Raw genomic sequence first — 23,723 nt, forward strand, 5'->3', positions numbered from 1 at the left:
ATGTTTAGACTCTACAACAAGGGTTCAGTAAAATATAAACAGATGGTTCAATATTCGTAACAAATTCATTCTCTGAGCATTTTTATGTCACGTCCATAACGCAAAAGTCACGTCCATAACGCTGGAATCTGCCCATATACATACATATGCATACAAAACGCAAGCACACCACACGCAACACACACACACACGCACAACACACACACACACACACAACACACACAACACACACACACCGCACACGCACACGCACACGCACACACACACACGTCTGGTTTACTATCTCCGTGGGGACAGTCCATAGGCGTAATGTTTTTTATACTGTACAAACTGTATATTTTATCCCCTACCCCTAACACTACCCCTAAACCTAAAGATCATAGAAAACTTTTTGCATTTTTAGATTTTTTAAAAATATTGTTCTGTACAATTTATAAGCTTTTTTGCCCATGGGGACCTCAATTTTGGTCCCCACGATGACACGAGTCCCCATGAGTTGGTGGGCAATTCCGTGAAAATGTCAACCTTACCACGAAAAAATTAAGTTTTTACCAGCGGTTTTTACTATAACAGCACAGATTTTAACATTTGGTGGTTCAAATACCCATGTGAGATCTCTCTTCAAATTTGTAAAGCATTTGTTTTATTTTTAGTGCATGATTTTTCATAGTCAGGTAAGTGACATTTTCAGGATTGTCACATCCATAACGCTACATATTCCTCATAAATGGACACATGAAAATGAATATAAAGTAAGTATTTTATGTTCTATAAAGAGGCATCCCTTCTCCATTCATTGGGTATTATTGCTTCAGGATTGTGCATTTTATTTTATAGAAATCCTACAAAGTTTATCGTCTCACAAAAACCGCGTCATTTTTTTGTCGTTACAGCCATAACGCGTGTTTATTTCCTTTTTTTTAAATATACATTTTTTTCATAGACTGACATTTTTTGATGTTTAGACTCTATCAACAAGGGTTCAGTAAAATATAAACAGATGGTTCAATATAATCGTAACAAATTCATTCTCTGAGCATTTTTATGTCACGTCCATAATGCAAAATGTCACGTCCATAACGCTGGAATTGCCCTGGTGTGCATTCAGGTTTAGGTCCCCACCGGGATATAAAAAACATGAACACACACACACACACACACACACACACACACACACACACACACACACACACACACACAGTGTGTGTGTAAACGTGTACACACACACTAGCTGTTTTTTTTACCTCACCAGTAGGTATGGGGGTGAGGTAATTTGGATGGGAGATGGGGGTAGCCTAGGTTGAGGTCGTTGGTGCACATTTATTTTTAAATTTACATCTTTCTATCTATCATATCTCTCTATATTCACACCTAGATTTATCTATCTAAATTTACACATTTAATTGAGCAGTTTAATGTAAGCAAATTTCGTTCAGGTCTGCAGATGTCAGGGTTCCCCCTGCGGACAGAAAATATTCGCTGTCTCCCGATAATACGCGAATGTTTAGTTGCGGAGAAAATGGTAAAGCAGCGTCTCCTGCTGTCAAAACCATGGATACGCACTTTATGTACTTTACAGTATTCACTACTCGTTTTATTTGCTTTCTAATTGACTGCATAATATTTTTTATATTTATTTAAAAAATAGTATTTATAAATATTATATATATTATATAAAACATAATATGTAAATCATATATTTCAAGCTCAGGCAGTACTTTAGCCGCGCAAAGATCATGGATTCGATCCCAGATGTTCACACATACAGACAATAAAGTATAGATTAAAAGTACTGTAAGTTGCTTCGGATAAATACCAATAAATTACTACCTCTTTACAAAAATGTGAGGAAAACATGCGTAAAAGAATATATAAAAGTTTGTAAATGTGATAGAGCACTCGGACTTTGAAGCCATAAAATCGAATCGCGACTGTGTAGTAGGCCTACTAACAATTTGTCTGGTTTACTGCATAACTTAATTTCATTTCTATTAGTCTTGATAGCGGATCAAATAAAGTCCTCCATCAGAACACACATCGGTGACTTGTGAGGTTAACAGGGCCAGTTTCAATGAACACATTCCATAATGTTCATCATTAACACCTTCTGTGTTTATTGGGCTCTTGATTAAAAGGGCTAAAATGAAGGACAGTGTTGTTGTTGGTTTAATCCTTCTGATCCCTTTTCATATGCTATTGGAATATGAGAAATGCCACTTTCAGTCTAGATCATCTAATTAATTGATCTGCAGCGTCGATGAATCAAAGAAAGTCGATTGCGAACGCCACGCCCGCTAAAACAACCGTCTATCGGTATAAGTTAACTTAATGAGTCATTGAAAGTCGAAGGCCTAAAATCTTTTGTTATGATGCTGTGTATTCAAAACAATAATCCTCAATACCATTTAATCGCACTGTCTCATGAAACATCATGCAAGGAACCTTGAAAAAAATCGTGCGTGAGGATAGATAGATAGATAGATAGATAGATAGATAGATAGATAGATAGATAGATAGATAGATAGATAGATAGATAGATAGATAGATAGATAGATATTTTTATGCATAAACACATTTACAAAAACATAGCACACAATCTATGATATAATAAATGAAATTTTGTATGTAGATAAATAATATACTTTTGTCCTGTCAATGAAGAAAGTTGATAATAATTGGTTAAAGATGATAGATATATAATAATTATAGATATATTTTAGTAATAATGTGTTAGTCTTAAGTATATTATATTAGAAATAGATAGATAAGGTGAAGTAAATTATACATAATTTAATACTTTTTTTTGCATTTATGTCCTGTCAATGAAGGTTAACGTTGCATGAGATTATTATATATATATACAGTATATTTTTATGCATAAACACATTTACAAAAACATGTCTAGCACACAATGTCTGTTACAATAGGTGAATTTGTGAGGATTAATTAAATGCCCTTAATAATCTTCATTTGTCCCATCAGTGAAGGAAAATGTTACATGAGATTATAAGAAAATGAGTTTTTATTTTATTTTGCTGCACATCAATTTCTCAATTTCTCACCAAAACATAAACAGTGGAGCAATATTAATTTTGCCGCACAAACACATTTTTTCACCATGTTGAACTTTTCCAAAGATAAAATCGAACAAGGCCCAAAATTAATAAAATGTAAAACTGCCTGAGAAGTTTGTTAATTTGTCGTGCTGTTGACTGCTTGTTTGAATAATAATAGGCATGTTGATTCGTAAACATTGGATTGTGCTCGTCTTACCATCCTGACAAACAGCGTCAGATAATAACACAATTACCATGAAAACATGGCTGTGTAGCAAGTAAATTTGCTTAGCTGTCTGACATGACATGATCCATCATCAGCCGTTCCTGGCGTCATTGTCTGCCGTCCCAAGACAACCTGCGGCCCCAATACACAAGTGCAGGCTGGAGTGACTTCAGTCCCCTCTGTTGGCAGGACTGAAGAGGTCTGAGCAGTCTTGCTACAGTAATAGATAATCACCCCCTTGAGAAAACTCTTTCCAATCCACATCCCCCTGAGCACACTTCAGAATATACCGCCTCTGTTTGTGGAAGAAAGTCTCGGCCTTATAAGACAGCAGGGGTGGTCATTTCTGAATACACTTTCCTCTCTCCTGTGCCCCTCCAAACTCACTACCGGTGTTTTTACCAAAGATGGTTAAGGTTGGAAAGTGGAAGGGAATGTGCAGCCAAAATACATGTGAATAACTGAAATGAAGTATTATGCTGTGTTGTATTGCCTATTGCAAATTTTAATGGTGCATTTTGTAACAGAAGGATTTTTAAAAGTTTAATAAAATTTCGTTTGCAACTGCTAAAAAAATAGTTGATACGTACTTTTCAAAAATGTTAACATACTGTCTAAAGATCTATAAAACATTCTCAAAAACAGGTTAAATTGATTACACATATAGAATAGGATGAATAATAACCCTAAATAAAAAAGTCATGGACAACAATAGCTGGCCTAAATGGGACATGGCTTTGAAGGGTGTCTTTTTTTGGTTGCCTCCCCTTTGTCAAGGTGTGAAAAGCCAGACGGGATGTGGGGGGGCCGCGTGTATATAAGCCACCAGCGACTCAGTCATTCAGCCCGGAGAGCCGCAGTTGCATCACCAGCAGATCAAGCATGGCTTTACTCATCCAGCTTTTCGTTTGTGCCGCGCTGATTTCATTCACAGAAGGATTCGACCATGAGAATATGAAGCAAGCTTTCCTTCAAAAACTCGGATTAACGGAACTGCCCAGGATACAGAAGAGGGATTTGGAAAATGTGGTCATCCCAGCTCACATGAAGAATAAGTATCTGTCTATGCTGAAACTACATAACAAGAGGAAGAGGAGATCTCTGCCAAGTTTGGCAGGAATTCTTAGAGGCATTCGTGGGAGTGCAGGTGGGTGACGTGTTTTAATTGACGTTAACATTTTTACCACTTTTTGACCATACCAAACGGGCTGATACTTTACTATACGTATTTAGAAATTGTATTTAAAACGTAAGTGTAATTGCTCCCTCGAAGTTTCAAGAAATAAAACAAATGAAATGAAGGAAACAAGTGACTAGACATTTCACAGAATGTAAATCGCACTAATAGTGACCTAACGGATGTTTTGCATTTCACAGATATAACAGGAGAAGTCATGTACTCTGACACAACTCGACAGCGTCTCGTGTTTGACATGGAGGACAGGTTGCAAGAAAACACTGAGGTTACTATGGCAGAACTGAAACTTTTCCAGACAGTAGTGCAGAACCCATCCAAACCAGAGCGAAGACACCACAGACCCATCAACAACGCCAGAGTCAGCATCTACTGGGTGGAGGTGTTGGGAAACGGCTCTAATAGAACATCACTCGTTGACTCACGGTATGATACACATCATGCAATGATTACACAATTATCACATCTTTAAGTGCATGAACAGAAACTCACGTGTCCTTGTTTGCTATTGTGACAGATTGGTTACCGTCCATGAAACTGGTTGGAAAAGCTTCGATGTGACTCAGGCGATTCATTACTGGTCTAAAAGCAAAAAGAATGCACCTTTGCACCTGGAAGTGTGGACTGAGGGAGAGAGGCCTGGTAGCTATGCAGCCGAGATGGCCAAAAGAGTGCGCTTCGCCACACAGGACCCAAAAGAGAACACCCTGGAGAAAGACATGGGCACACCAGAACTTGTGTTCTACACCTTGAACCTGGATGAATATGGGTGAGTTTTGTTTCTAAACGCCGACTCATTTAGCTTTCTTATAAAAGCAGTTGCAATTAAAGTGTGTCGATCATTTGCTAAAATCTTTTATTTTCATTTCCATAGATCCCAAGGTAACTGCAACTCCAGCCCAAACAGCAGCAAGTGTTGTCGGGAAGAGCACTTCATAAACTTCCGTGAGCTCACGTGGACACAGTACTGGATCATCGAGCCGGCCGGGTACCAGGCGTTCCGCTGCGCGGGAGGATGCAAGCAGCCTCAGCGCGGTTTCTATGGTTACGGGCAGAGGACGTGCGCTGTGTTGGAGAGCGCGCCGTTGCCCATGATGTACCTGGTGAAGAAAGGAGATTACACTGAAATTGAAGTGGCAGAATTTCCTAACATGATTGTTGAGAAGTGCGGATGCTCCATGGACAAAATTCCTCCAGTGTGAAACTGTTTCGTGGCTTGCTCTCAAAAGAGAGGTGATAGAGTGATGCTTAAAACTGACTGTAAATACTGTATAATGAAATGTCTTATTCGATAGAGACACGTACACGCGTTGCAAACCCCCACCGAGCACTTGAAAATAAATGTATTTATGAATTATTAGTAATGGCCTGTTGAGTGGTTCATGTGTTTTTTGAAAATAAAATAGCTAATCACATATGCACGAGTCATGTTTTGTGTTTTTTTAAAACAAAGATAAAACGAACGTGTTCATTAACGTTTAAAAACAGGTTGCCATAAAAATACACATTTAAACATTTCGCAGACGCTTTAAAGCCATTTACAAAAATGAAGACGAAGCGATTTTATAAATAATATGAGAACTTTACTGAAGGAAATGCTAAAGTGTAATACAGTATTTTTATGTGGGTTGTTAGAGAAACTTTGTATCTTTGCGTTTGTCGTGTTGTTGCCTTACTATACGAAACGAACCGAAACCGTTTATTTATAATGAAAGATTTTTAGTTCAATTTGCCACAAGAAAAAGAGGTAGTACAAGTCACATTATTAACATTAACTGCCAGAAAAGAATATCAAATATATAAACATTTATAATGTTAAAAAGCTTTGAAAGCGCCACATGTTACGAGCTTTCTTGTTTTTAGTTCGGATCCAATAAAATGTGTCAAATAGCCCTCTTTTTTCATTCATTTTCCTAATAAAAATAAACGTGTACTCGTTTTGGGAAAATTCCCAAAATTTCATCGTACGCCGCAGTTTTTTTGTCGTTATCTATTCTGTTTCAAAGAACCTACGTCTTGGCACCGGAGATAATGATTGGCTGGGCTAAGCACAGGGGGCGGGGCTTATCGTGTTGTTGTTGTTGCTCTGGGTAACGGTCTCGCCAGCAATGGCCGCTCACTGAAATCATTCGCGAATTCTCTACAGCAGATATGTGTGGATTTCCTCAGAGGTTTACAGCATCCGAAGTGCGTTTCTTTCACAGAAACATTTCCACTAGCAGGAGTATATGTCAAATAAACAATTCGCTTGAATTTAGTGGGAATGTTATCATGCTTTGGGCCAGCAGTGATTTGTTTGGTTGTTTTTTTTCTTGCTAGCGTTTGCGATTTAGCGGAGCCACAACAAGAGCAACCACTGATTCAAGCTCACTCGTTTTGCTTTTAACACTGGGATCTGCCTTATAGTCAGATGACATTTGTGTTGTTTATTGCCAGTACTTGTGTTTATGGACCTTAGAATAGCACCCAATAATGCTGTTGCAAGTGTTTTGTGTTGGTTTTGAGGTCATCACTAACTGCCCCGTTAACTTATTAGCTGTTCTAGCACGAGGAACTATTTTCGGGTGATTATAACTAAATGGGGGTATAAAAGTGTGTAAAGTTTGTATTCTAATGTAAAATACTAATTTGAACCTTTTCTTTTTTGATTCAATAATTGTTTTTGATGTTTTCAGCCTTAGGACTCGTTTTCAGAATGAATTTGTCCAGAGTACATCAGAATGCCAGCAGGTAAAGATCTCTCATATTTGAGCTTTTTTTCATGATAACATATGTTCTTACATTGTCAGATTTGTATTAAAATGTCGTTAAATTGTTGTCAGGTCAAAGTGATGTGAGGGCTAAGACGAATGCTCGCTTTAATGAAGTGTTAAAGAGATACACAAATCCTCCTGCGCAGAAAACCAAAGCCAAGCAGACCGTTGACCAGTCTCAGGAAATCCTTGTGGTATGTTGAGTTGGTAATAATATTCATAGATCAGATTTTTAGTAATCGGATCATTACACGTTACTCTTGTGTTTTCTTGCAGCTTCAGACCTTGAAGAAGAACCTTGATTTGAGTAAAGACACAGAGGATGATGAAACCATCATCCATAACACGTATGATCCAGCTCATGGCAGCCCCAGGTTCACCAAAAACAGACGCCGAGAGAGGGAGGTCTCAGAGAAGACCAACGCAATCCATAATGCCAGCGAGGAAGAGCCCCCATCGACGAACGGGAAAAAGAAAAGCAGAAGAAAACTTCCACCTCTGAAAACACCTGTTAAAGATGATGAGGAGAACGATAAGAGGGCAGAAGCAGACATCCAAACTGAAACACATGCAGGACGAGGTCGCAAAGCTAGAAAAGGGAAGAGCAGAGGAGCAAGTGATGTCACTGCGCAGATAGGAGAGACGGAGACAGAAGATGATTATTTACAGGAGTACCAGCATCAGATCTTGAAGGCAGAGGAGAAAGGCACGAAGAAGCTCACAGAGAGACAAGAGGTACCGCTGTTAAACAATGAACTGGAGAAGAAGAAGAGAAAGAAAAAGTCAAAATCAAACAAACATGAGGGAGATACAAGGTAAAAACAAAACGCATTCCTACATGATAAGAATTAAAACCATCTTATGAGTTGGTTTTATTTCTATGCATGTGGTTAGGCTATATGTTTATAAGGATAGTTAAAACTCTGATTTACTTATTAAAACCATAAAATAACAGTCTAAAGAGTGTAGAATTGTGGCAGTTTTATAACATACAATTGCTGTAATTTATAATACAACAAAATATGTCTTTCGAACATTTTCAAAGTCTCAATGCATGATGTGTTTATGATTATAATAGGGCTGTTAAATGATTAATCGCCATTAATCGCATCCAGAATAGAAGTTTGTGTTTACATAATATATGTCTGTGTACTGTGCATATTTTTTTTGTATTTATAAACACATACACGTACACATACATTTATATATTTAAGTAAAATTATATGTAAACATTTGTTAATTTTTAATTTTTGTAGATTTTAATTTGAGATTGGCAGAAACCGCGTGTGTTAGGGCCGCTTTAAATGTATGCATGTATGTGTATGTGTTTATAAATACAAAAATGAATATGCACAGTACACAGAGATATGTTATGCAAGCACAAACTTTCATTCTGGATGAGATTAATCGCGATTCATCGTTTGACAGCCCTAGATTTGAATCTGCTTATTTTTTTATAGTCAGACTGAATTGCTGGCGGATAACCAGACAGAACGTGTGCAGGAAGATGTCGTGGAGAAGTTTGAAGAGGACACAGTCAAGCCTAAAGTGAAAAAGAAAACGAAACGGAAGGAAGGTGCGATGAGTGATCTGAACATCTGTGTTGGTGAAAAATACATCGTCGCTGCACGTTATTCTTTTGTGCATGCTCTTGTAAAAGAAAGTTCACAGGGAAAAATGCAATTATCACGTGTTCTGGGTCTTATATTCAGAACAATATGTTTCAAAACATATTTCAAAGCTGAATTTAAAATGTATGAGAATTAAACATCAAAGCCCTAAAACAGACAATTAATCGTCGTAATCGCAATGATTTATTAGACAATGAATCTTTCGCCAAATTTCATAATTGTGACAGCCCTACTTTACATGACAGGAGTTCCTTTCTGCTTTCAATGAAGACATCATTTTTATAGACCTGAAACTTAATAATAATGTTAAACATAATTATGTTAAGTCTGACAGTTGAACAGTATGGATTGATTGAATATCCGAGGTTTGTCGTGTCTGGTTGCAGTGATTGTCGAGGAGGAACAGACAGAAGAAAAGCCGTCGTTCGACGACAGTCTCGTGCTGGGAGTTTATATCCACAGGACAGACAAACTGAAGACAGACCTGCTGGTGTCTCACCCCATGGTCAAAGTTCACGTGGTCGATGAGGTCACAGGACAGTATGTCAAGAAGGAAGACAGGTAAGAACTATTTGGACCAAAAGCCATATATTTAGTATTCTTGTATAATGAAAACGGTCCTCTTTTCATTTTGTGCACAGCAACCGTCACGTGTCATCCTTCTATGAACAAGAGAACGTCGAGCACGTCCTGCCCATCATAACTCAACCCTTCGACTTTAAGAAACACAAAACGACAGTTCCAGAGTGGGACGAGCAGATCATCTTCAACGAACGCTTCGGTTATTTCGTGCAGGATGACGATGAATCTCCGCGAGTGTTGCTGTTTTTTGAGGTTCGTGCGTCTTATGAATCGTGCGCCGAGATGATCTCTGCATTCTTGGTTTTTGGAAAAAAAACATGAAGAGCTTTTCGTGTTATTCTCTATTATAGATTCTGGATTTCATCAGTGTGGAAGAAGCCAGAACGAACGTCTCTGCTGAGCAACCTGAGCGGGGATTTCGGAAGATCGCCTGGGCTTTCTTGAGGGTATTTGTTTCCGTAGCTCACACACACACTGATTAAATGTCAAGCTTGAAGAATTCTTCATAGTTTTCTACTCGCTTGTATCCTTCACTGTCAGTCCTGGTGGTTTGGTCGTAAATGTCCACCCATTTCCAAGCTCTTCAAATGTTTTCTACAGCTTGTAGGAACCAACGGTGTTCTGAACGTCAACACCAAACTGCGTCTCCAGCTGTACTGTCCACCCGCCCGAGCAAAGAAACTGCCACAGACCGTTGATGTATTCCAGTGGTGGTGGAAGTATCCGAGGAACAAATATTCTTCAACTCTATATGTGACGGTGAAGGGCATCAAACCTCCAGAACACGTGAGTGGACGGCACGTCCGATTGGGAAGCAGAGAAAGAATCCGGAATCAGTGAGGTTGTGTGTGTTTGGGTTTGTCGGACAGGTGGATCCTGGTGTCCGCTCTATGACGGCTTTACAGCAGGAGAGAGGCAGCACATTGTACAGTGAGCTTCAGAACGAGACCACCAATAAAACCAGCACACTGCTACAGGGGGCCACATCAGAAACCATGAAGTGGAGTCGCTTGCCGGGACAGGTTGTGTTTGTTTTGACTGATGAGTGGAGATAATCCTCCTGTTTGTTCAGGCTGACAACTCATTTTTCTAATCATTTATTTAAACAGGTGTGTCGCATCCCCAATAAACCAATGCACTCGTTCCGGGGTGGTCAGATGGGATGTTTTACTCTGCGCTTCTCTCATGACGGACGGGCCCTGGCGACAGCGTGCGCAGATAGAGACGTGTTCCCCATCATCAGTAAGCATCTCGTACTGGTCCATCACTACCTCCTCATTGTCCATTCAGTTTTTAAAGGCCCACTGAAGTGTCCTGAAACGTTCAGCCTTATTTGACGTCATTTCAAAATTCAATCTCTGGGCACATGTTGAGTAGCTCCACCCCTTTTAAAAATAACCAATAGCACTTAACAGCCCGGCAAAGCAGCATTTGTGGGCGTGTGAACAAGTGGCTTATTTCAGATGCCGCTTCAGCGTTTTTATAATGTAGGGGGAGGGACGCTTCAGATTATAAAGAGCAATTCTTTTCTGTTATGTGATGTTACATTTATAATGCACATATTGTGATGCTGATAATATCATTTGTAATAAAAAAGCCTTTTTTAGTTTGCCACGTTTTCCGTTTCTGAATCTTGTGTCTCTCTCCAGTATATGAGATTCCATCTGGGAAAGTTTTAGCATCTTTTAATGGCCACCTCAGTGTTGTGTACGATCTCTGCTGGTCCAGCGATGACAGAGGACTATTAACAGCATCTTCTGACGGAACAGTAAGGTAATCATCTCTCTCAGAACTCTTTGCATAGGTGGACGTTTTGCTCCTTTATTTAAAGATAATATCACAAACAGCCGTGGAAAAAATGAAGAGACCATACCAAATGTTCACGTAATCAGCATTTTGAGATGTATTGTGATGATTCCAGCCCAGTGTCTGTTGAATTTCCACAAAATGAAATGAAAATCCAGGTTATCACATAAAAAAGAATGTTTGAAATTTTCCTAAATACATGTAGAAATATAACTGTTGTATTGCTTAAACGTGAATCTGAACTTGTTTTCTTTGCAGTATTTGAGGTCTGAAAAACACAGAGCATCTTTTCTGTTGTTTTCACCTGTTTCTCCAGTTTTCCTTTTCTCCAAATAAATGCAGATAGAATTTTGAACTGTTGTTAGTAGTTCACAGAATGAAACAAAAACGATCATTTTACCTCAACACACCTATAAATAGTAAATTCAGAAAACTGAAAATGATTTTCAAATGGTGTCTTAATCGTTTCCGCGGCTGTGTATGTCCAGAATGCACTTGTAAACTGTAATGTTTTCTTCTTTCAGAGTTTGGAGCATTGACCGCCTGCAGACATTCGCTCATAAAACTCTGCCTCACCCTTCATTCGTCTACTGCGCCCGCTATCACCCGCAGGCTCAAAATGTGGTGGTGACCGGGGGTTACGACGGACTTGTGAGGGTGTGGAACGTGGACGGACAGGACGCCAACGGACGACTTCTGCAGGAGTTTGATGGACACAAGACGTTCATCAACACACTGTGTTTCGACACTGACGGTACGTCTTAACCCAGAACATGAAGTTCTGCACTTCACTTTAAAGGTTCGAGGTCATTTCATGTGTTGGTCTTCACACAGGGAGCAGAATGTTTTCAGCGGATAATTCTGGGATCATCATAGTTTGGGGAACAGAGGTTGTGGATGGATCTCGACGTGGCGTGACCAGTCGTTGGCGTAAAGAGAGGGTGAAGAATACTGCTTGCATTGTTCCTAAACAAGCATGATGTGAGCTGTCAGAGGATTTGACATCAATTCACTGTTTGTCTACAGGACATTAAAGAGGCCGATTTGCAGGGAATATCTATTAACTCGGTAGAAGTGCATCCGAACGGAAGACGACTGTTAATTCATGCCAAAGACAGCGTTTTAAGAGTCATGGATTTGAGAATGTAAGGATCTGCTTTGTATTTTTCTGATGTTTAACGTGAGACCTGATTTTTTAAAAACACAATGCGGCTCTCAGATTCCAAGCAGTTTGAGAAGAAGATGATGAATAGTGTTTGGTGTGTTGCAGTCTTGCAGTGAAGAAGTACGTTGGTGCCACAAACTACAGGGATCGAATTAACAGCACATTTACGCCCTGCGGAAGCTTCATCTTCTCAGGAAGTGAAGACGGACAGGCTTACGTGTGGAATTCGGAGACAGGTTACAAACCTCTGTTCATGGGAGAGATTCATCTTCAAACACAAGAGAAATCAGGGCATTGGTTCAATTTGGGTTTCTGGTTCTCAGGCGATCAGGTGGCTGTGTACTCGGAGCTCTGCTACTCTTCTGCTCTTCGGGCCGTAGCTTTTCACCCTCATGAGAACATGGTGGCGTTCAGCGCATTCGGCCAAAACCAGCCCATCCATCTCTATCTGTACGACAGGAAGGGTGAGTCACCCCAAACCATCCATTCATGCTGATTCAGTGGTTATTCTTAAAGAGACAGTTCGCCCAAAAATGTATTCACTCTCACTTTGTGAATCTTTCTTCCGTGAAACACACAAGAAGATATTTTGAGAAATGTCTCAGTGGTTTTGTGTTCATACAATGGAAGTCAATGGGGTCCAGTGTTGTTTGGTTCTCTTCAAAATGTCTTCCTTTTGCGATACAGGTTTGGAATGACACGAGGATTTTTGGGTGAACTTTCCCTTGAAGCAAAGCCAGAGTCACGCCGAGTGTTTTGTGTTTGTACGCAGTGGCTCAGATGGAGGTGGAGAGTTTGAGAGGGATGAACCGGACAGAGTTTGCGGACCGTAAGAATCCGTCAGAGGTCACGACCTTTCAGAACCCCTCTGCCAGCGGAATGGATCGGTTCGCCAGCACAGCACGCGTGTCACTGAAGATTCAGCGGGTCAAACAGAAACTGGATTCTGTGCTGGTAAAAAACGGCAACATTTTTGCGAAGACTGTACTTGTGAACATTTTCATTGAAATGAGTTTGATTTTAAAACGTTGTCTGATTGTTATCAGAACATGTCATTTCTACGTTTTCTTTTCTTACAGGAGCCCCGTCGTAGTTCTCCTAATGTGGATATGATGTATGAACAAGGCAAGTGATGTGCAGAGGATGATGAATTCTGCATTTTTTAAATACAGATTTGAACAACACTGTGTATGCTGATGCATATTAAATGAGTTGTGATGTAAATGTTTGTCAATTTGTTTTAAAGGTGGTGTGTCTCACCTGGGAAGGAGTCTAGAAGTAAGTATTAGGGGTTCCTGTCTAAAGCTTCTCGTGTCATCACTACATTCTGCATTAGACATAAAATCATATGTAAAAGTAATGTTAATGAGGTATTCATCTTCAGACAGATATATCACAGCCAGCAGGTTGTGTTTGCTCTTTCGCAGTCCCATTCATTAAAAAATCAAGTTCAATTCAATTCAACTAATTAAGAACTCAAGTTCAATAGTTCTGTCATCATTTATTCACCCTCATGTCATTCCAAACCTGTATATAAGTCTTTCTTCTGTGAAACACAAAAGAAGATATTTTGAGAAATGTCACGATGGTTTTCAGTCCATACACTGGAAGTCAATGGTGTCCAGTGTTGTTTGGTCAGAAACGTTCTTCAAAATATCTTCTTTTGTGTTCTGCAGAAGAAAGAAAATCTTACAGCTTTAAAATGACATGATGGTGTGTAACTGTGAACTGTCCCTTTACGAAGCACTCAAATTTCCAATAGGAAACATACGATTACTAACAAACATGCTCTTGTCGTTTTATATTTCAGGGCACTGCATCATATTTTCCTCCTCCATCTCTACTGTCCCCTCATTCCAAACTACAGATGACCACATCATCACTGAGTGCTCACCTCATACCACAGGCAACACTCGCTTCACTGAGCAGTATGTTCTGCTGCTACACATTAGATTACATATACTTCATTATACCATAGTCCGTTTGAAAACTCCATTCTGATTGGCTGGAACAGTTTAATGCACAGGTAGTTCCATTCAGTTTGATCAATGTTTGAAATGAACTGATCAGAAATGACACTGTCAACATCAATAACAGCTTTAGCTTGGCAAATGACTCTGGTATAAGCGGGATAATCCACAGCTAGCCGAGCATTTTACATTGAAGAAAATTCTGTCATCATTTACTCACCTTCGAGTTTGTTCTGATGAACACAGAGAAAGCTATTTGGAAGAATGCTTATAACCAAACAGATCTCGCCCCCCATTGACTCCCATAGTAGGAAAAAAACAACGGTAGTCAAAAGTGCCCCAGAACTGTTTGCTGTCCTACATTCTTCAAAGTGTCTTCTTTTGTGTTCAACAGAACAAAAAAATGATAAAGTATATTTTCCTACTATGGGAGTCAATGGGGCGCGAGATCTGTTTGGTCATAAGCATTCTTCCAAATATCTTTCTCTGTGTTCATCAAAACAAAGACATTTATAGGTGAGTAAATGATGACAAAATTCATTGTCATTCACTGCTTCGCAGGGCTTATTGCTTTTATAAAACAGTTATTCCACATGCGTAGCAAGGTTTCATGAAATGACGTAAATAAAGTGATATTTAGGCTATGTAATGCGGTCAGCAGTTATAAATGGGGATATTTTATAACAGCTAAGAACTTGACTCAACCAATCAGAATCAAGCACCGGAGATGACCGTTTTATAAAATCCTTCAATGCTCAGTTAGCCGTGGATTATACCTTACATGTTTAATATAAATGTCAGTCGAAGGCTGGTAGTGATTTAGAGAGATTTTTTGGTCTATTTTAAATTTTCTAAAAGTTTTTGTCAACGCAGGCGTATAAATGACATTATAGCTAACAGACATGAAAATGTCCATTTTTATGTGCTATGGAAATCAAGACACCCTCTTTTCTCAGGTGGTTATGCCCCTGTTGGGCAGCCCATCAGAAGAGCGCCATCTCTCAAACACCAGAAAGTAAGACATTCTATTTTGGAGATTTCAGCGATTTCAGTTTGGATAAAATATCAGTTTTTTTCAGCATTTACAGTTAATACTTGATTAACGGAGGTTGTGGTATTCATTTCCAGAGTTTCCTGGATTATGAATTCTCTCAACAAGCAGAGACGGACTTTGGACAAATCCATGAGACGGTAAACTTTCTTTGGTTCATTATTACTTGATCTGATTTGTGTGTTTGTCCTACTAAAGCCAGTAATACTAATAAATAATAAATGCTTTTGAGCGCAAAGAAAGGATCTATATGACAAATCTTTTCCAGGTGGTATCTTTGTATGAGTACAGAGCGAACCGATCTGATGAGCTGTCCATACGGCGCGGTGACGCCATCCATGTGCTGTATAAAGACAATGACAGCTGGTGGTTTGGACGGCTGGTCAATGGACAAGAGGGATATTTCCCAGCATCCTATGTGGCTGATGAAGGTACATAGATGACACAGGAAATCACACAGGAAAGTGAGCTGTCATAAATGTAATGTCTCTGTATGTCTTCTGAAGGGAGTTTCGATGAGGACCTGTCGCGAGCTTTAGAAGCACAACCTGCAGCGTCAAATCATTCTGAAGCAGAAGTCCAACGTGCAACTCCAGTCCAGGTAATGTTTCACAAACGTTGAATATTAGTGAGCTTAAAACACTGAAACAACAATGATTTACAAGCGGATATCTTCACCTGCCTGATGCTGATATCGTCTTGTTTTCCTCCAGCTGTCTGCAGCCATGAGTGCATCCGGAGAACTAAAAATCATCTCAGAACTAGACACTGACCCGGAGGCGTCCTCCACGAAGTATGAAGAAACAGCCTGATAACATTTGGTTATGTTTGGCGATTCGTGGCTTTCAGACACGTGACCTTTTTGGCGTAGGCGCCATCTTGAGAACTCTCTCCTATTACAGAGCCTATGGGGACTTCAGATCCAAGGCCACAGTTTTGTAATTCTTTCACTCCGTTTAACAAATCGTGTCCATAGATTAATAAACCGCACCCACGAGTTTCCAATCCGTGCCCTCAGTTTTTTCAAAAGTACCATTCGTTTTTTAAATCTGGACCACAAATACATACACCATCACCATCCATTCCCAGTTTTGCAAACTACACCCTAATTTTTACCTTGAAATTTTAAAATGTCGTATATTACATGAAATATATGTATATTACAACAGAAATGTTTATTATTATGTTATGTTTTAGGAAACTAAAATTGACCCTACAGTACAATAAGAGACATTTGGGTTGTGTGATTTGCACAGACATGTTGTACTTGTGTTTCATGAATAATGTCTGTCGATCTTGTTATGTACACAGAACAAGAAAGAAGAAGAAGAAGGTGAAGCGTAGTGAAGATCTTCCCCCAGCTCTCTCGCCAGATCGTGAGATGCCTTCAACATCCTCCAGAAGGTGGCGACCTCTCCCCAAACCAGACAAACCGTGAGGACGAAGTGACTGATTTCACACCGACTTGACCTCCATCACTGAGAATCAAGTGTTTCATTGTGTATGTTTCTATTTGTGTTTTTAGCTGGCCTTATAATCAGAAGATTTATATTTTGTACGTTTCTAACTGATATTTGTAATATGTCGTTTTACGGCACACTTTTTTTTACTGTATTTCTGTGATATACCGAGCTTATATTTTATTTAAATATGTATTTGTTTATGTTTGTGTTTTAGATTGATTTTAATTCTGAATGTTACAGCAACACCTCAAACAGAACTGCATTACTAATATAAACATTTTGCACCGGTCACAGAAGGGAATAAACTAGTTGCCAAAAAAAGACAAATGTCATCAATTCTTATGATTTCAAAAATAGCACGGGTTTGAAAGAGGCAATAATCCAAAACTGTTTATTAATATCAGTGTTAATAAAATATTGCAATGCACATTATTTAAAACGTTTTTTTACATACTGTATGTAGTTGTATCCTGCCTGTTTGTATGGATGAAGACAAAACACATGGTAATCTGTAAAAGCTGAAAATTGTAAAAGGGTCATTGATAAACTACTGTTATATGACTAATCCATGTTAAGTAACATAAATCTCACATTCTTGCTATTTGCTAGAGTTTTTCAAGCCTTAAACCTTTCAGACGACATTCTGTTGTACCCAAAACACACACACACACACACACACACACACACACACTGTATACAAGGTAACAAATGACGTACCCTTGACTTGATATCATTTTTATACGAGGTATCTGTGCTGATCATACTAGAGCTCATGTTAAGTTACTGCATACAATAATCAAGCCAAATGTGCAAAACTGATGGCAACAGTGATTAAAAATGACTTTACTGTCGTGATGATGAATATTTTATATCTCAAGCTGGTCATAAAAAGCTAAACTGTGCAGCATATATCAACAGACTTATCTTAGTTTGAATGAAATGTCCTCATAATGATTTTTATGAAGGTAACATTACACTTTAATACACACAAATCCTCTCTTAATTCGATTTAAGAACACAACATAGAGAACATACAACATTTATGTTGTAAATGTTCAAATGTGCCATAATTCATTGGATAGAAATGTTGTCCATCTGAAACTAGGAGACCATTGATGTTAAATCGTCCCGTTCTGGGTTTGTCTTCCCTATCATATTCACCTGTTTACCGGCAATACGATAAAGTTTGTCCTTCCATTGAAAAGCACGAAGCTTCAACTGATGTCAACAGCGATAGCTTCCGTCTCTGAAAGAAGAGGAGATTTTTCTCCTTGAGATAACGTTGTTTCAGTCTTGCTGGTCTTTTGCAACCTGAAATCAAGACATTATGAATTAGAAATTGGCTAAGAACGTTAATACTAAGCTATACTGGATACTATCACAGTATACTTACTTATTCTTTTGCATTTCCTCGATTGTGAAATATATTACTTGAAAGAGTGCCTACATAAAGTAAAGATCAAAATGTAGTCAATAGATGTACATACATCACTCCTCGGCTGATAGTCACACGAATATATGAATATTTTACACTTACAGCGAGAAAGGCGAGTGCACCTTGAACTCCTGCGCTCCATTCAAAGCTCAGTACTTGCGTGATGTAACCTCCGATGGTCGGGCCAAAGAACATCCTTCAAATAAAATAAAGACGCTTTAGGTTTTGTGAAGGAGAAATGTGAGGCATATTCTTGAATAAAAGCTTCCAATACACACCCAGCAGACCACACCGCCGAAAACAATCCAGAAACCAAACCCAGAGTACTCAAGCCTTCCTCGAAGCCATTTTCACTGCAAGAACGACAACAGCCGCTCAATATTACCTTCGTGTGTGTAGAAGCTTCACGGCTTAATCTATTTATTCAAACTACTTCAGGAATCTAGCGCAACACAACAGAATGAGAGGAACTGTGTAAACATAATATGTCTGTGTGTTTAATGGACTTGTGTGACGGTTTATTTGCCTCACTGTGCACAATCGATCATCTCAGCGAAGGTGGGGATACAGGTCATGCATACGGAGAATCCCACCACGACCAGCACGAGGACGGTGAGCCAGAGCTGACTGAAGACACAGAAGACATCGCATGACAACAAGACAACAACATAAAGAAAAGCAAAACTCGGATGCGTTTCAATCCACTCCCAAGTTCACTATGTAGTGAATCAGTATATATGGTGTAACGGCATCCTTTATTTTATGTCTAAGCATTTCTTGTTATTTTATTAATATAATTCATCATAACAAATAAATAAAAAAAGGTAGTTTTTAACAGATTCAACTTTAAAAGAACACAACTGTAAATGATATTTTCTGGGTTGGCATGTTTTGGTCCAGATACAAAGTCAAAATATTTTACCTAAGGTTAAACAAAGTTATGTCTTAATTTGTGTTTGGAGTCAGGAAAAATGGAAAACAAAGTCCATGCTCTAGTCACTCTTAAGTAATAAGTAATGTCTGCTTCGTTTATACTTTAAGACATTTTCATTCAGCCCCTCATAGAAAAAAAGCTGATTTTGAAGCTGAAGGTACGTTTGAGTATTTCATTTGAAGTGTGCACTAAAAATACATGTTGAAAAAATACAAATGACATATTGGTGAGTAAACGACAAACAAACATTTCATTGCACTTGTGTAATTTTGACAGTGGCTTTAACATTGGTTGACCCCCTCAGAAGTGCACAAGTGTACTACAGCGCTGACTGAGACACACCCACTGAGTGAACTACATGTGCTTCACCTTCTCATATGGAACACAGGAAGTGGGCCGAGGAAACAGAAGCTGACCGCTGTGGCCATTCCTCCAATCACCATCATCCATTTCCTGATGGACTGCACAGAGAATCAGTTTACTGGCGGAAGAATCACACACATTATGACATAAATTCTATCAGCACCCCTAAAATAATGATAGATAGCACTTACTGGATATTTATCGCTTATTATACCGAAAACGGGTGATGCGGCCCCATACGGCAGTGACAGTCCGATCATAAGCAACCCCACTCTTCCAGCACTCAGATTCAGCTGTGAACAAATAACACACAAGTTATAGATGATTTCATCGGACGCATGCGCCTGGCCCGAAGTTAACTTCCAGTCTGTGTTGGGTTATAATATAACAATTTATATTCATATTTAATTGTATATTCATTCAAATTAATGTAATTAAAACTACTCAACAGTTATTGATTCTTTGTGGAAGTCTACTGGAAGTGAAGTTTACATTTGTTTTATTTTGTTGTCTCTGAAACCGTATATACTGTACACACTGCTCTATATACCTTCAGATTTTACAAATAAAATAAATGAATTGAGCAATATGAAAAGAGCAATGTGGCTTAGATTCCTTGCATGATTTGTCAGATATTTCAAAAACGAGTGAAGTTATCTTAGTTTTTACTTCAGTTTTATTCATATTTTAAATCACTTGTTATTAAATATTTTATTTGTATTTTTGTTTTAATGTTAATGTTAGTTTAATTTGAGCAAATTTTTGTTATTTTATTATTTATAAATGAATTTTTATTATCACTGTTTGGGTTTAATGTATTTTTTTATTTCACTTTTAGTGTCTTTTTTATTTATTTACAGTTAACAATTGCAATGCATCAGCTTTTAACTCATTTAAATATATTGCTAGGGCAACATTTTAAGTCGTCATTTAGTTTACATTTTCAAGTAATATGTAGGCCAATATTTCATTTGATTTCAATGAACAGATATGTTTTACTGTTATTATCACTTTACAATAATAACCTTAACTTAAAACAAACAGACTTGTGTAGTGGCTAATAAAGATGACCAACCTTTTCTATAGCAAATATGGACAGAGTTGCATCCATGAAACCAATTCCTGAACTCACAGTGAAGACCACAAAACAGATGAGAAGAATCTTTATTCTGGTACACAGTCTGAAGAAGGAATCCTGGGAAGGAACTGCGTCTATACAATGAGATAAACAGACACGTCTGTCGCTGTGGTCAGAGGACGAACCATAACAGAAACAAACACAGCTGACACACATTCACAAATTAAAGAGGTTAGACCCCGAGTGGTGAAATGCAAATGCCGTTTCAAATCATTTCAACATAACAGCATATTATATATACAGTACATACTGTATAGATCATCTGGAAGAGGAGGTAAAAAAGCCACACTAACCAAAACTCGGCAAAATCCACATATTGAGTGGCACGGCGGCAAACAGAAGACAGCCCGTGACAACAAATGGGATTTCATATCCGAATGACTGATACAGCCAACCACCTAACGGAGGTCCCAATATCAGACCAAGCCCTGTAAAAATCTCCAGAAAACCCTGTAACATTAAACAGCACTGTTATTAGTTTAATTACAAAATACAAACACGTACCCAAATCATTTTAACTGAGTGACATTCCAAACCAGTGAGACGGTGAATAACTTCATCTACAGATGCTCTCAGGAGAAACAACACGTCTTTGTCACACAAACAACATGCTTCCATTGCCCGATTTGCTCTTGGACATTAAGTGCACTGAAAACAACGAGCACAACTCACCAAAACAGTTGCTATGTTGTCTGGAAACACTTTTGCTGAAACGGCAAAAGACGACGTAACTGCGGCGGAAAAGCCAACGGCGTTTATGCAGCGCGTGATGAAACACAGAACTACGAAAACTGTCCCATCGGACACTTGGTCGAGAAACCTGCAGAACAAGTGATTCAAGACAAAACATTTCAATAGTGATTTTATAAATCATACGTATGCGTATGTATAAACATGACAAAGTTATGCTTCAAACTGTCGGTTATATTGGAGGTTTTATAAAATCCTTAAAGGAATTTGTTTACTTCTTTTACTTTACGGTAGTCATTTACCTTAAACCAGCAAAGACCAGCAAACCATCATAGGCTGGTTTAGGCTGTTTTAAGTGTTTTATACTCACCCGAAGAGTACAGTACATCCACTAGACACGAACAACCCTGCTACGATCATAAACTTGGCTCCTATCTGGACAATCTGAAACAGAGGTCGAGAGCATGGATATAGCACGCAATCCCCTGCAAAGCAAATAATGTAAAATAATGATGAACTTACATATTTACCAAGCACAAGTGATCCCACCAGCGTGCATAATGCATAGATGCCAAATATAAGTCCAATCATAGCTTGACTGACACCTTTCTTCTTTGCCTGCGTAATGACACATGCGTACAAATATCTCAGATACACTTTCATTCATTTCAGAAGAACCACAGGACGTGTGGTTTTCATACCGACCGAGGCATATCAACTAAGATTTTCAAACCACACATTTTTGCTGTTAGTGATACTAATAAAACCAGACTGGCGAGTAAAAAGTTAGACAAGGGTATTTACTATGAACGTCAGGTGTAAATGTCAGTACCTCGTTTGGGAAAAAAGGACCCAGAATGGAGTAGCAGATCATTGAGCTGAAGTTTATTGAAGCCATTGCGATAAGTGTTAATATCTGCTGTCTTGTCATTTTAGGGCCGGGGGTCTCTCGTGCTGAACCTTGACCACCTACATGACGTCAACATGCATTCATTCATCAGTTACAGAAGACGCAACGCAACACGTTGACTGAAGACACAATGTAGCAATTCATTCACGAGTGACTGAAGATACAAAGTAACATTCATTCATTGATTTATTTATGCTCGAGGAAACAATGTAACACCACCTCATCCATTCATGAGTAAAGACACAGCGTAACATTTCTCACGCATGCTCGACAACAATATTCAAAACACTTAAAACTGTAACAACCAACAAACAATGTGTTAACAACAGACCTCTGTCTTGATCGTACTCCATTATAAATTCGCAGAGACTTTCTTCTTCTTGCTGTAAGGTCTCGCTGAGATTGTGTGACTCTTCCGCTCTTCTGTCACCAGGTGTAACCCGTTTCGCGAACGAATCATTTAGTGAACCGATTCTTGTTGGCGATTCTATCGAACGGATTCGCTGTGTTAACCTCTAATGTGTGAAATGGGAAAACAAATATTTGTATTACAAACAGTCAATATATGATATAATACTTGTATATTTTCAAATAATACAGCGTTGTTTGTCTGTCGTTTTTAGACTATTTCTTTGAACGGCTCCGTCCGAACAAACCGATTCGCTAAAATGAATCTGAACACTACGAGGTCTTATTGAAACAAAATTCAAGTGCACCATCTGGAGGTCAGTGCAGTTACATCTTCTAAATAAAAACAATGATGCGTTTTCTCACAACAGTTACATTTAGCTTGCTCGAAGGGGGTTTTAAAGCTACATTTATTGTCAAATATATATAGAACATACTTTGAGCAAACTTCTTTACAAATAAAGTTGAATTGTTTTTTTTCTAAAACCACAATGACCAAAAAACATCTTTAAAAAACCCATTTTAGAGATAATATGTCATTGGCACACGTATTTCTGACCAAGTGTTAATACAACTTTACACAGAGATGCATTCACAATACATATAAGAAATCTTCACAGACGTCATCAAACTACTTTGATTTTTGATTTTATTTATTGACTTAAAGTCTAACTGTGCACACACATTCTAAAGCTCCCAAGACATCCTTGAAATACATTTGTAAAATGTACATTAAGCAATAAAGCACAGTTAAAGCCTCACGTTCCACATCATTTAAACTGGGCCTGAATATCCCAGTACAAAGTGGCAAGAAATAAGTGCAACTACAAATCATCAAAGCGTACAACATCAAGAATAAGTGCTTAATATGTCGACCATATCAACAGTTACCTCACTCCCAACCACTGACTCTTATACAAGAAATGTGAATAAAAACCGAGATTACT

At 38.5% G+C, this 23,723-nt stretch overlaps 3 protein-coding genes across 4 annotated transcripts; 2 read left to right on the plus strand and 1 right to left on the minus strand.

The window, feature by feature from the left end:
• Window positions 1-4,143: 4,143 nt before the first annotated feature.
• On the plus strand, window positions 4,144-5,858 carry lft2 (lefty2). The gene is made up of 4 exons (XM_057344547.1): window positions 4,144-4,429; window positions 4,660-4,903; window positions 4,995-5,246; window positions 5,352-5,858. The coding sequence occupies exons 1-4, from the start codon at window positions 4,165-4,167 to the stop codon at window positions 5,677-5,679; spliced, it is 1,089 nt and encodes a 362-aa protein (XP_057200530.1). The 5' UTR covers window positions 4,144-4,164; the 3' UTR covers window positions 5,680-5,858.
• Window positions 5,859-6,554: 696 nt separating this feature from the next.
• ahi1 (Abelson helper integration site 1) lies at window positions 6,555-17,237 on the plus strand. Its single transcript, XM_057344575.1, has 27 exons — window positions 6,555-6,664; window positions 7,153-7,207; window positions 7,300-7,424; window positions 7,507-8,045; window positions 8,691-8,806; window positions 9,248-9,422; window positions 9,503-9,695; window positions 9,794-9,889; window positions 10,044-10,229; window positions 10,313-10,465; window positions 10,553-10,685; window positions 11,093-11,216; window positions 11,774-12,003; window positions 12,084-12,190; window positions 12,276-12,394; window positions 12,520-12,650; window positions 12,738-12,878; window positions 13,187-13,368; window positions 13,494-13,539; window positions 13,661-13,692; window positions 14,225-14,342; window positions 15,341-15,399; window positions 15,513-15,575; window positions 15,704-15,866; window positions 15,942-16,036; window positions 16,149-16,228; window positions 16,747-17,237. The coding sequence occupies exons 2-27, from the start codon at window positions 7,198-7,200 to the stop codon at window positions 16,871-16,873; spliced, it is 3,543 nt and encodes a 1,180-aa protein (XP_057200558.1). The 5' UTR covers window positions 6,555-6,664; window positions 7,153-7,197; the 3' UTR covers window positions 16,874-17,237.
• A 158-nt stretch (window positions 17,238-17,395) lies between these two features.
• Window positions 17,396-22,797, minus strand: slc18b1 (solute carrier family 18 member B1). Of its 2 annotated transcripts, XM_057344576.1 has the most exons (14): window positions 22,700-22,797; window positions 22,291-22,427; window positions 21,981-22,076; window positions 21,829-21,902; window positions 21,441-21,588; window positions 21,062-21,218; window positions 20,706-20,842; window positions 19,822-19,923; window positions 19,637-19,728; window positions 18,865-18,960; window positions 18,612-18,686; window positions 18,436-18,529; window positions 18,292-18,341; window positions 17,396-18,209 (listed from the first exon to the last, which is right to left on the minus strand). In XM_057344576.1, the coding sequence occupies exons 1-14, from the start codon at window positions 22,719-22,721 to the stop codon at window positions 18,113-18,115; spliced, it is 1,377 nt and encodes a 458-aa protein (XP_057200559.1). In that variant the 5' UTR covers window positions 22,722-22,797; the 3' UTR covers window positions 17,396-18,112. The 2 variants fall into 2 exon arrangements, with proteins under 2 accessions (XP_057200559.1, XP_057200560.1); XM_057344577.1 differs by lacking the exon at window positions 22,700-22,797 and having other exon boundaries at window positions 21,989-22,076; window positions 22,291-22,403.
• Between the last annotated feature and the right edge of the window lie 926 nt (window positions 22,798-23,723).

This window comes from Triplophysa rosa, linkage group LG10 (assembly GCF_024868665.1).
Source record: "Triplophysa rosa linkage group LG10, Trosa_1v2, whole genome shotgun sequence".
Taxonomy (NCBI): Eukaryota; Metazoa; Chordata; class Actinopteri; order Cypriniformes; family Nemacheilidae; genus Triplophysa; species Triplophysa rosa.

Excerpts from the sequence above, each read along its gene's own strand:
- lft2 (XM_057344547.1), top strand. The coding sequence starts at position 4,165 with ATGGCTTTACTCATCCAGCTTTTCGTTTGTGCCGCGCTGATTTCATTC. Across the intron at positions 4,430-4,659 it reads AGGCATTCGTGGGAGTGCAG|ATATAACAGGAGAAGTCATG; the intron begins GTGGGTGACGTG and ends TGCATTTCACAG. Across the intron at positions 4,904-4,994 it reads ACATCACTCGTTGACTCACG|ATTGGTTACCGTCCATGAAA; the intron begins GTATGATACACA and ends CTATTGTGACAG.
- ahi1 (XM_057344575.1), top strand. Across the intron at positions 9,423-9,502 it reads TATGTCAAGAAGGAAGACAG|CAACCGTCACGTGTCATCCT; the intron begins GTAAGAACTATT and ends TTTTGTGCACAG. Across the intron at positions 14,343-15,340 it reads AACACTCGCTTCACTGAGCA|GTGGTTATGCCCCTGTTGGG; the intron begins GTATGTTCTGCT and ends CTCTTTTCTCAG.
- slc18b1 (XM_057344576.1), bottom strand. The coding sequence starts at position 22,721 with ATGGAGTACGATCAAGACAGAG. Across the intron at positions 20,843-21,061 it reads GTGGATTTTGCCGAGTTTTG|ACGCAGTTCCTTCCCAGGAT; the intron begins GTTAGTGTGGCT and ends CTCATTGTATAG. Across the intron at positions 18,530-18,611 it reads TCGGCGGTGTGGTCTGCTGG|GATGTTCTTTGGCCCGACCA; the intron begins GTGTGTATTGGA and ends TTTTATTTGAAG.